This window comes from Streptopelia decaocto, assembly GCF_964273445.1.
Source record: "Streptopelia decaocto genome assembly, chromosome: 13".
Classification (NCBI taxonomy): Eukaryota; Metazoa; Chordata; class Aves; order Columbiformes; family Columbidae; genus Streptopelia; species Streptopelia decaocto.
This window is the reverse complement of record NC_138668.1, coordinates 9,193,429-9,205,356: the sequence shown is the minus strand read 5'-3', so window position 1 is coordinate 9,205,356 and position 11,928 is coordinate 9,193,429. Positions and strand designations below refer to the sequence as shown.

The window sequence follows — 11,928 nt, the reverse complement described above, 5'->3', positions numbered from 1 at the left end:
GGGAGGTGACAACAGAGAAGGTCACATCTCTGGTCTGGAATAGTTTGAAGGGGATTGTTGACAGAACAGGAGGAGAGAAGGAGGTCTGATGCTCAGATTTATCCCTTTGCAGGAGAAATAAGCAGCATTCCTTGTCTGGCACCATCTGTGAGCAGGCTCATCACTGCCCAGGCACGGGAAGAATTACCCGCTCCTCTCCCCTCTGCTCTGATGCTGCCATTCTCATGCCTCTTTCCCTCCATCTCACAGGGATATTGGTAGTGGCAACTTTGCCAAAGCATTTAGAAATCTGTGAAAGAAGACATGGTATAAAGGTAATTAGCTTGTTAGGCAGGCTTTCCTGATGCTGTCAGGGAGCTGCACTGCTCTGGCTCTCACATCACCTCTGTCATCGTGCTGGCAAAGTCCATGGGCTCGTGTCCAGGCTCCCACAGTCCTGCTGGGTGCCGTCTTGGCCCTGCTGAGACTATGGCTATGATACCAGGGAGGCTGAAGGCTTCTTCCACCTCTGCTGCTTGGAAAAGCACCACAGCAAATCCACAGGGGACCGAAAGTTTGTGATGCCCACAGGTTGTGTCTCAAGGACTGCTGCCTTGTTCTGTGCGCTGCACGGCGGGTTCTTGGGGAGCCCTGGCTGCACCCTGAGAGGCGAGCGTGCGAGGCCAGGATGTGGTGAGACATCCACAGATGCTTCCCTTGGAACAGCCAGCAAGCCCAAGGATGTGTCCTTTTTGGCCCGCATCAGTATTTGAATGGTGACATCTATTAGCTGAAAAACACCCTTTGCACAAGAGAAGCTGGAAGTGCTAATTGGGGCACCACGTAGAAAACATTTGTGTAGGATTGCAACAACAGAGTAAGGACAAGTACTAGTTTGGTGTGCATAAAAGCTGATTTAAATCAGCGATGACTTTTCCTGAAAGAATTTAATTTCATTTAATTACAAATATGAAAGAAAACCTGGTTCTTAGTTCACCCTGTGCGAGACTGTCTGAAAAAGGTGCCCTTCTCCACTTAGTGAAGTTCTGTGCTTCCATCCTGCCTCTGTGGCTAATGCTGACAGGATTATCTGTCCTTCAGTCCATGCTGTTTTATTTAATATGCAGCAGCTATTGCAGGTGGGCTTGGACACGGGACACCCTCACTCTGTAAATGCTTGTTTGGCTTAATCCAATTGCGAAAGCTGCCCTGCCATCCTCCACGGCTGTGCCTCAGGGATGGCGCAGGGCTGCCAAACCCAGTGTGTCCCCTCCGGAGCAGGAGCAGCTCAGCCCTGAGCACAGGGCTCAGGTTGAGGAGTGTTCGCTTGCCAGGTGGCTCCTTGCAGACTTGCTGCTCACATGCTTTGCCACTTATAGAGGCAGCCAAGGTCCCCCACAGTCCAACTTTTAGCACCATCACAAAGTGCGAGACGGTCTCTGCCCAGGGAGGTTCCCATGAAACAGAAAAAGGCAGATTTGAGTCAGGAGTGTCAGGATCAGAGAGATGAGCCGACTCGTGGCACAGCTGGATGCTGGACCTGATGCGCAAAATGCTTCTGTGCCATTGCCAGCAGACACCCAGCCCCACACCTGCCCCTTGCACAGCAGTGAAGGGGCTTCCCCAGGCCAGGCTGGAGGGCTGGGGGCTCCGCTCTCGCTCCTGATGTTCAGCAGGAGCTTCCCAGGCCACTCCCATCCCAGGAGGCTGCAGGGAGCCGTGCACCACACAGCTGCACACTGATGTTCTCCTTGCCTTTTGCTCTTGCAGAACAAAGTCAATTTTGTCGATGACAGTTTCCACCCTGGGCCCAAGTCGGTGGGATTCCCGGAAGGAGACAGCGTGCAGCAGAGGGTGAAACAGTGGCTGCGACCTCACGAAATCAACTGTAGCATCTTCAAAGACCGATCGGTGAAGTGGTCGGTGTTTCGGACACCCCGGCCCTCGGATATTCTGCAGGGACTGCTGGGAAACTGCTGGTAAGGGGCAGTGAGCCAGCCCCACACCCTCCTGCCCCTTCCCCCTCCATCAGCCAGGCCCAGATCAGACCCCTCAGCCCTGTTCACACCCCCAGGCTTTTACCCCATCCTCTGCCTCACCCCTTCCTGAGTGGCTGCAGACTGCAGTCCCCTGCGCTGCATGGCTGGGCGGCTGCGTGCTCCCTGCCCGTGCCACACTGAGACTGTCCCTGATGAGAACGTCCCATCCTGCCGGCAGGTTCCTGAGTGCCCTGGCCGTGCTGGCTGAGCGGCCGGAGCTGGTGGAGAGGGTGATGATCACCAGGACGCTGTGCCCCGAGGGTGCCTACCAGGTGCGGCTCTGCAAGGACGGCACATGGACCACGGTGCTGGTGGATGACATGCTGCCGTGCGATGAGTGCGGGTACCTCCTCTTCTCGCAGGTCAGCAGCCCTGGGGGGCAGGGGATGGGCAGAGCTCTAGGGGCAAGGGGAGGCTCAGCCCTGATTCCTGTGAGGCCCCTACTCTGTACTGCGTGGAGCGTTTGCAGCTCAGGACCCTGCTTTGCACTGCACCTTGAGGACAGCTGAACTCTTTGCGGCCATAATATTAAATGTATTTAGGCCCCTTTTGGCATTTGCCCAGCTGCAATGGTGAAGTTTCTTTTGCAGCTGCTTTCTGTCACTCTTCCCTGTACCACAGCCACCTCACTTGCAGGGAAAGCCATCCTTATTCTTCACCGCAAAAGGAAAATGTTTTAATCCATGTATTTTACGCTGTGAGGAGCTAAGGGAAAGCTGCTTCTTTCCTCTGCGGGGAGGTCTGACAGCTTGGCTTTGCCATGGAGGGGCTGTGGGGAGTGACACAAATCATCCTGTTTCGAGCCAGTGCCTGGTTGCTCTGAGCACACTCAGGTGGCATCTGCCAGGATTAACGAAGCTCCCTCAGCCACCTCGGGACGTTGCTGCGCGTTCTGCCCTGCCTGCCAGGCCCAGCGGCACTTGCTGGGATCTTGTCCATGAAGGAGACTGAGAACATCTTTATTGAAGCTCAGGCAGCAAAATCTGCCAAACAGAACAAAGTGCTGCCATTAGGAGGAGACAGGGACCAGGGACTGCTGGGTTGGACTTTATTCTGCAAATCTCAGTCCTCTGTTTGAAAATACACACATCCCCAAACTGCTTCATGTCTGGATATCAGGACAGGACTCAGGCTGGAGAAACGAAGCCTGAAAATGAGTATTTGGGGAATTTTAATGTTGGTGCAGCTTGAGTGGGCTCAGTAGCCTGAGCTGACTGCAGCGTGGAGGTGGCCCAGCCCTGCGACAACTGCTAATTGAGTTGGATCTAATGAGGACCAGTCCTGGCAGGGTTGGCAGTGCCGGCTCGTGAGCTCCGCTCACCCCCAGCTCTGGGCAGAGGGGCAGGGCGGGCAGGGGCTCCACACTGTGCGGGTGCGGCACTGCCCAGCCTGGGCTGCCTGGCCCTTCCGCAGCAGAGAAAGTGGGGGATCCACATGTGGCCACTGAGTGGGGCAAAATGATCACCAGTGCTGCTGGAAGCTGGTCCTGTTAAGGAGGATCTTTGGAGAGGGGAAGAAGGAGGAGTCTGTGTTGACATTTAGCCTCACAGTAGATAGAGGATCCAACCAGACACATTATTTGAAGCATATGATTTGCCTGTTTGTTTGTTTGTTTTTTCCATCCATCCTTGCTCTCTTAAAATTTCAAGTCTGCTTTTTTAATTTTTTGAAGATTGAAGGTTTTCACATGGGCTGGTCTTGCCTTGCCTTTGTTTCCAGGTGCATCTGAATCCTGATGAGATTTTTCTGCTAGGTTGTTTAGCTGTGAGCTGAATGTGGGGGCTAAAAAAGGAAAACCAGAGAGTTTTAAAAATAAAGGAAAATCAGACTCTTATCTGAGCTCCCTGGCTGTGGCTCAGGCAGAGATAAACATGGATTTTATTGAGTGAGGGACTCAAAAAACAGTGAAAAGCACTTGTAAGCTTTCTTTATCCACAGAAAAGAAATCTTCACTGCCCTCCTTTCCTCTCCTGGCTCTTGACTGCCACCTGTGAGTCACACAGTCACACTGTACCAGCGCTTTTCCCTGCTGCCCTCCAAGCACTGGGTACTGAACCCGATTTGCTGGGAACATAGAGGCCAGCAAATGTCTCTGTGCCTTCCGTCCTCCTGCACCTTCCTCTCAGCGTCCTCACTGCAGGCAGGGGCTGGAGCAGAGGCCTTTCCCCCCAGCCTCACTGCCCATGACGAGAGGTGAAGCGTGGCTGGTGACTGTGCCCTGCGCACACTGGGGACTTGCTGCGGTGGCTGGGACGCAGTGGTGCAGGCTGCACTGACGGGACCAATGGAGGCTTTGCGAACTTCTGGGTGCATTCATGCAGCTTCTGCGTTTCTTTCTGAATCCATATTCAGCCAAGCAATGCCAAGAGCAATAGCCTGGCACCAGGGCAAAGTGACTCCAGGCAGAATTCCACCCCCTGCAACAAAACTTGCCTCTTACTACACCTTGCCACTGTTCCCATGCTGGAGTAGAGGCGTTTGCCTGTCTGCCTGGAAGTTTTTGGAGTTTGTCCTCGAAACCACTTCTCTGTTCCATGGGTGAAATCTAATCGGTCCCACAGCTGTGTGTGCTCTAGGCAGCCTCCTCTACTGAAGGTGTGTTGGTTTTGATTTGCAATGGTGCGCGAGTGAAAGGCAGCTGTTCCAGATGTGCTTGATATCCTCTTCCATTAATAAACATTTTTAAATCCAGGTTAAAGCAGAAGAAAGAGTCAGCCTACAAGGTGGACACCCACCCCTCTTGGGCACCCCAAGGTGCAGCTATGTTGGCATCCGGATCTCTTGGGCATTTTCCCAAGGGAAATTAGGCTGTGCAAACAAAACACTGAACAGGCAGCTAACGGGTTCACTGTTGGCCTCATGTGGACAAGCTCCTGGGGTCTGGCCTCGCTCCTGCCTCTCTCCCCCCTCGCAGCGGAACGGCTGGGGCGGGTGAGCAGGGCTTTGCCTTGTCTGTGTATGTTGCCTTTGCTTTTCCATCTCCTGCCCGGGCGGCTTGTGACATGTTTCTCCCTCTTTCTGCAGGCCCAGAGGAAGCAGTTGTGGGTTGCCCTCATTGAGAAGGCGCTGGCCAAGCTTCATGGTTCGTACTTTGCCCTCCAGGCAGGGCGTGCTATTGAAGGCCTGGCTACACTAACGGGTGCCCCCTGCGAGAGCCTGATGCTGCAGGTCAGCTCCACTAACCCTCGCGAGGAGCCCATTGACACTGACCTCATCTGGGCCAAAATGCTGAGTTCTAAGGAGGCTGGGTAAGACAAGGCATGAGGGTGTCGTGGCAGGAGCATAGACACTCACAGAGGGGGATGATGGGGGCTGCTCTTGTTCGTAGAGGCTCAGAGGAGCTAACACGTTACCTAGGGTGGAGACCCACCCTTGGCATTCATCTGGAGTATTGGCATAGCTCCCCCTCTAAGCTCTAAGAAATTATTTCTCCTTTGTTTAATTTTCTTATGAAATTAAAATCCTGGCAAACTTCCCTGTGCACGTTCACTGCTGACAGGCGGGAGTTTTTCAGTGGCTGGCATTGAGCCCACTTGCTTTGCTTTGAAGTTTTTTCTATTCTTAAGCGCTTGACCCTGCATGTATCTCCTACCCATACGTGACATCTTTGCTGGCTGGGCATGACTATAGGCAGTCTGTAGGAGACATAGCAAAAGCAAAGACCTCTTGGTCATCACTCCAGCAGGAGGAGCAGGAGGGCAGTTAGGTTCCTGGGCTCTGCACAGTGGAAATCACAGAATCATAGAGCAGGTTGGGTTGAAGGGACCTTTAGAGGTCATCCAATTCAACCCCTGCCATGAGCAGGGACATCTTCACCAGCTCAGGTTGCTCAGAGCCCTGTCCAGTCTGGCCTGGGATGTCTCTAGGGATGGGGCATCCACCACCTCTCTGGGCAACCTGGGCCAGGCTCTCACCACCCTCAGTGTAAAATATTTCTTCTTCATGTCTAACCTGAATCTCCCCTCTTTTAGTTTAAAACCATCACCTCTTGTCCTATCGCAACAGGCCCTGCTGAAAAGTCTGTCTCCATCTTTCTTATCAGCCCCTTTTAAGCACTGAAAGGCCTCAGTAAGGTCTCCCTGGAGCTTCTCTTCTCCAGGCTGAAGACCCCAACTATCGGCCTGTCCTCATAGGAGAGTGATTTTTTATTATTTGTTTTTGGAGCGATTGTTGTTGGGATGGCTGAGCGCAGGGTTGCTCCTGCCAGCCTGCAGTACAGGGCTGCCTGGGGAGGCTGACAGGTCCCAGCATGCGGTGTCCCCCAAGCCTGGCCGGTGCAGTCCTCCCCGCTCGAACAGCCTGTCCCCCGCCTTGCACAATGGGTCAGCTGCCTGCGAAGTGGCTTTCCCTGTCAGCCAACAGAGGCAGGCAGGACCCTGGGGCCTGACAGAAAATGGGTGGTGTTTGAGCAAAACTCTGTGTGTGGACAAATTTCCAGCCCTGCGGGTGAGGGCATTGCTCAAAGAAGCTCACCATGGAGTGTGGGCTTGAGTGTGCATGGGAGTGGGTGGAGGGAGCTCTGGCTGGTGGGGCCGGGGCACTGCTCCGGGGAGGTTCACACTGCGGTTGCAGAGAGGGAATATCCAGGAGCCTCCTGGTGGGAAAACCTGTCCCATGCCTCGAGTGGTGGGGACAAGCTTTCCCCCCATGTCAGGCCTGGCAGGACACTGAGGGTTTTGCTGTTGCCCATGCAGGTTCCTCATGGGCGCATCCTGTGGTGGAGGCAACATGAAAGTGGACGATGTGGCCTATGAGAGCATGGGGCTGCGGCCTCGGCACGCCTATTCCATCCTGGACGTGCGGGATGTCCAAGGCTTCAGGTGAGTTCAAGGTGGAGGCTGGTGTGGTGCAGCAGACATTCCTGCCAACCCTGGGGACAGATAGTGTGTGCTGAACGATACCTTGGGAACAATTTGGTGTCCCATCCTCATGACCAGCAAGGGCTGTTTCTCCATCCCAGGGTGTCACATAAATGCTGTTGTCATATAAGCCATCCTTGCCTGGCATTGACTGTATCTAGTGTGCCCTACAGCGCTGAGTGGTTCGCCTGGTTGTCTCACAAGATGCAAAATATTAAGTTGAGTTCTTTCAACTCAGTGAGGCAGCCAGGGCATCCTTCTCACCTTTGGGGCATAGCGCGGCAGGAAGGGGTGCTGCCCCCACAGCCTGGGTGTTGTATGAAGCCCCATTTTCACCCATGTCACTTGTGGGCTTGTGCAGCTGTGGGCACATGCTCAGCAGCCCCTTCTGGCTGAGCCCCTTCCCTGCAGTGCCTGGCTGGCAGGGAAGGGCAGAGGGAGCTGCAGCGGGTCCAGAGCTGCAGGACCTGGGCATCTGGGGCTGTGGTGAGGGTGGAAAATCAGGTCTGGGCTGCTGTGAGGGCTCTGAAAGGCAAGGGCAGAAGTGATGTGGTGCTCTCTGCCTGGGGCTGGCTGGGTCTGCAGAGCTGAGAGAACATCTCAGAGGTGATCTTCTTTGTGCTTTCCTTCTTCCTGGGCCTCTGACACCATTTTTCCCTTTCCTCCAGGTTACTGCGGCTGCGAAACCCTTGGGGCCGCTTCTCCTGGAACGGCAGCTGGTCCGACGAGTGGCCACACTGGCCAGCTCCCTTGCGTCACGACCTGATGCCCCACGGCAGCAGTGAGGGCGTCTTCTGGATGGAGTACAGCGATTTCATTAAGTATGGCAGTGCCCAGGAGGCAGAGGCTGTGGGGTGGGCAACCAGGCAGGGGACAGAAAATGAGACACTGGGCTCGGGACCTTGGCAGTGTTAGGTTAATGGTTGGACTTGATGATCTTTTCTTTTCCAACCTAAACAATTCTGTGATTCTAAGATGGGGCAGGCAGGACCGGGCCTCCCCAGAGGGGTGTGGGTGACCTGCTGGTGGTGGCTGTGTGGGCTGCAGCGTGCTGGGGTGGGGGTAGAGCAGCAAACCTGCAGAGGACCCCTCCAGGGCTGAGCCTGGCTTCCCCACAGGTATTTTGACTCTGTGGATATCTGCAAGCTCCATTCTGACTGGCACGAGGTGCGTGTGCAGGGCATGTTCCCCAACAAGGCCAATGGGCCAGTGACGGTGACATCGCTGACGGTGTTGGAGCGTGCCGCCCTGGAGTTTGCCCTTTTCCAGGAGGGCAGCAGGTGAGCTGGGCAGCGCATGGGCTGCAGGCAGTGACCCAGACCCAGGAGAAATCCCAAACACATCACCCTCAGCCCCATGCCATCCTATGGGGTCACAGAGCTCAGGGATGGGCCCCCATCACCAGTTCTCAGGGTCTGTTTGTGTTTTAGCCAAAACCCAAGCCCTGAATGTGCACCGGTTCTTGGGGCTGGATACTTGGGGCAGGGGGAGGACTCTGGATATGCTGTCCTGCCTGTGGCCCCCACATGCTCTGCGGGGCAATGCTCAGGTGACCTGTGACCCTTCTCCCCCTCCTGGCACAGGCGGTCAGACACAGTGGACAGCCACTTGCTGGATCTGTGCATCATGGTTTTCCGGGCCACGTTCACCAGTGGGAACAAGCTGAGCCTGGGCCGGCTGATGGCTCACAGCAAACGAGCCGTCAAGAAGTTTGTCAACTGCGATGTCATGCTGGAGCCGGGCGAGTATGCCGTTGTGTGCTGTGCCTTCAACCACTGGAGTGCCGCCCTGGCAGGCCCCGCCACCACCCAGGGTAAGCGGCTGGGCTGCCCTCCCCACCGCGATGCTGGCGGAGAACTTGGGGGAGGCAGACGTGGCAAAGCCCTTGATCTTTACTGTGGGGACCTTGCTGGGGGTGGAGGTTGCCTGCACATGCAGCAACCCAGCAGCACCCTGTTCCTGGGGTTTGTGGGCTTGGTGACAGTCTCACTGATCCCCCTTTTCTCCATGTGTCTCCACAGCATCCAGTCCCACCAGCAGCCGACCAGCCACTGATTATTCCAGCTACATCTTGGCCATCTACAGCTCCCGCCTGGTGATGGTGGAGCAGGTGGAGGCGCAGCCCACCACGCTGGCGGACGCCATCATCCTGCTGACCGAGAACAAGGGCGAGCGGCACGAGGTAGGTGTGAATGGCACAGGGCAGGGGCCGGTCTCTCCATGGCTTGAGTGGGGACAGTGATGATGCTGCCAGCAGGAGCCTGGACGCTGCCTCTGCTGTGTCCTCAGTTTGGCAGGAGTCAGGCAGGGCTGTGCCAGCTCTGGCTGTCACCAAGTCCCTTTCTACCTCATGGATGCCCACCCTTTGTGCTTCCTGGGGCAGCATGGGGTGTCCCAGCAAATGGCCAGCCCGTGCCTAGAGGTGGACAATGCTGGTCCAGGGGCTGGAATTTAGACTTGCTGTTTGCCCCAGGGCCGCGAGGGAATGACCTGCTACTACTTGACGCATGGCTGGGCAGGACTCATCGTGGTGGTGGAAAACCGGCACCCCAAGTCCTACCTGCACGTCCAGTGTGACTGCACCGACAGCTTCAACGTCGTTTCCACACGCGGCAGCCTCAAAACACAGGACAGCGTCCCCCCCCTGCACAGGTCTGGGGTAGGCAGGGGTGGGTTGGTGGGGGCTGCCCGGCCAGGGCAGGGCTGGCAGGAGGCTTGGAGCCTGGGGCTGGCTGGGATGTGTGGGCAGGGGGGTGACCCGCAGGATGGGGTGGCCAGGGCAGAGGCAGCTGCCTGGCCCTGAGCCTGTCACTCTGTCCACAGGCAAGTGTTGGTGATCCTCTCCCAGCTGGAGGGTAACGCCGGCTTCTCCATCACCCACCGCCTAGCACACCGCAAAGCCACCCAGGCCTTCCTCAATGACTGGATGTCGACAAAGGGCACCCACAACCCGCTGCTTACACCTGAGGTCGCTGGGCTCCATGGCCCCCGGCCCCTATGACAAAGCGCCTCCCCCTCCCTGCTCCGTCCCCCCATTATTTTTGCTGAACCTCTGGCCTGGGGTCGCCCCCCGAGCTGTCAGTGCTGAGCCACGGCGCAGAGCCAGAGCACCACAGCCAGCACTTTGCGCTGCGCCGCGGGGCCAGGGTGAGCTCTCAGAGCCAGGACCAGCTCTGCCCGCCGCCCCTCGCCCTGGCACCGCCGGCCCCCCACGCACTTTATGAGGAGCAGCTGGGGGCACGGGGCCATCTCAGGATCCCACCTGCCCCAAACCCGCAGTGGGGGCTGCAAGAAGCGGGGGGCAGAGGTTGCTGTCAAGGCCCTTCCCAGGCACTGCGCTCAGGACTCTGCTCCCTCCTGCGGCACCAGGGCCCTGGCGCTGCAAAAAAAAAAGAATATACCTCTGACGTCTGTCCATCTGTGTGACCCTCCATCTGTCCCCAAGCCCTTCCCACTGTCTTGTTGCCCCATTGTCCGCTGCCAGAACCAACGTGGCACTGAGGTGCCATAGCCAGGCCAGGGGACACCAGGGTATGGTACTGCCTGTGCTGGCTGCTCGTGGTGGGCGTCTGCTGTGGTGGCTGGACCCCCCCACATCCACCTTGCCTGTCTGGGTGCCAGGGCTGCCCCCACACTGTGCTGGGACTGGGGAGGCGAGGGCGCTGGGGTGTTCTAGAAAGCTGCCGCCATGGGGTTTTCACTGCACCTTGAGGCTAAATGCAGAGGTGCCCTCCTCTGCTGCAGCCCCAGGGTGGGGGGCGAGGCTATGGGGTGATGCCTGGGGGGGCTGTGGCAGCAGGGACCCCCCTCAACTCATCACACAAGTGTTACTATGCAAAGGCGGCCGCTGCAAGCAGTGCCTGGAGAGAAGCCATTACATCCCCAGCTGGGCTCAGCACCCCTGGGCACTGCCCTGTGGGGGCCTCCCCCTTCTATGCCCCACGGAGGTGAGGGACAAAGGGTGGAAGGTACAGAGTCAGGGTTTGGGGAGCAGCTCCCCCTGGCTTTACCATGTTGCCGTGTGCTGGGGACTGGAGGACTGATTTTGGGGCGGGGGGGAAGCAGAGAGACTTACAGAGGCCGAGTCCCGTGGAAGGCAGTGAGCACAAGGCAAAGGCTGGTGGGAACCTTGGGGTGCCGCTGGCCCCAGCAGGGGCTGACCCCCGCGGTTTCAGGGCATTGTGGCTCCCCAGCTTGGCATGGGCATGCGTGTGTGTGTGTGTACACGTGGGTGTGTTTTGGGGGTCCCCTGGTGTTGTCCCCCTCCTGTGCAAGCTGTGGAGCTGCAGCTCAGGGATGGGGGGCAGTGGGAGATGTAGGGCCTGTGCTGGGGGGCAGCCTGCACCCCAAACCCTGCACGGGCAGCTGCTCTGGGCAGGGGGACGTGCGGGCTGTGGGGTTTGTCCAGCATGTCCTCCTGTCCTCAGATCTCACCCCATGAAGCTGGAGGGTGGAGGTGACTGTCCTGGCCCCGCCTGGCCACCCGGCCGGGGCTGCTGAGCCAAGCTCTATCCCTGGTTTTGTTTGTTGATCTGTTTTCTCTCTTCCCCGCTCTTTCCTCCTCGGGATGACTTGTCCTTCACTTTTTTCCTCTCTGTCTTTCTGAGCTGTGAATATTTTTAACCCTGTAAATACTGTCCAGCTCTTAAAAACACATAGAATATTTTATCAATTGTAAATGAGATCAGTAATCCCTGTATGATACGAATTATCCATGGGTGGTTTTCAAACTCAGGTTCTGATGGACCAAATAAAGTTTTGTTTTTTACTGAAGTGGCTGTTTTCGCTGTGTTTCGCTGTGGCACCGGGAGAGACGGCAGGGAAAGGGTGTCACCTGGCGCTTGGCTGTGAGGGGTTTTTGGGGTCCAAGCAAAGAGTCTTTAAGCCATTTCTGTGGAGCAGTGGGCAGCTGTCGGTGCCCTGAAAGCAGAGCACAAAAAAAACCCAAAAAGGTGAAGTTAGTTTCAGGTTTGTTTAGTGGTGCTGGGGCTGGGAAGGGCAGCGCAGGGGAGCAGAAAGCGGAGAAAATAGAGCGAGACCCAGAAACTCCT

At 56.7% G+C, this 11,928-nt stretch overlaps 1 protein-coding gene across 8 annotated transcripts in view; it reads left to right on the top strand.

The window, feature by feature from the left end:
- The window catches only part of CAPN15 (calpain 15), a 57,857-nt gene extending 46,207 nt beyond the window's left edge, over positions 1–11,650 (top strand). For all 8 annotated transcript variants that reach the window (XM_082065008.1, XM_082065009.1, XM_082065007.1 and 5 more), the window contains 10 exons: positions 1,750–1,958; positions 2,197–2,380; positions 5,043–5,266; positions 6,713–6,838; positions 7,546–7,698; positions 7,996–8,157; positions 8,461–8,690; positions 8,899–9,059; positions 9,351–9,529; positions 9,701–11,650. In XM_082065008.1, coding sequence (XP_081921134.1) covers positions 1,750–1,958; positions 2,197–2,380; positions 5,043–5,266; positions 6,713–6,838; positions 7,546–7,698; positions 7,996–8,157; positions 8,461–8,690; positions 8,899–9,059; positions 9,351–9,529; positions 9,701–9,878 — 1,806 coding nt within the window. In that variant the 3' untranslated portion in view covers positions 9,879–11,650. The remainder of the gene's footprint in view (positions 1–1,749; positions 1,959–2,196; positions 2,381–5,042; positions 5,267–6,712; positions 6,839–7,545; positions 7,699–7,995; positions 8,158–8,460; positions 8,691–8,898; positions 9,060–9,350; positions 9,530–9,700) is intronic.
- Positions 11,651–11,928: the final 278 nt, after the last annotated feature.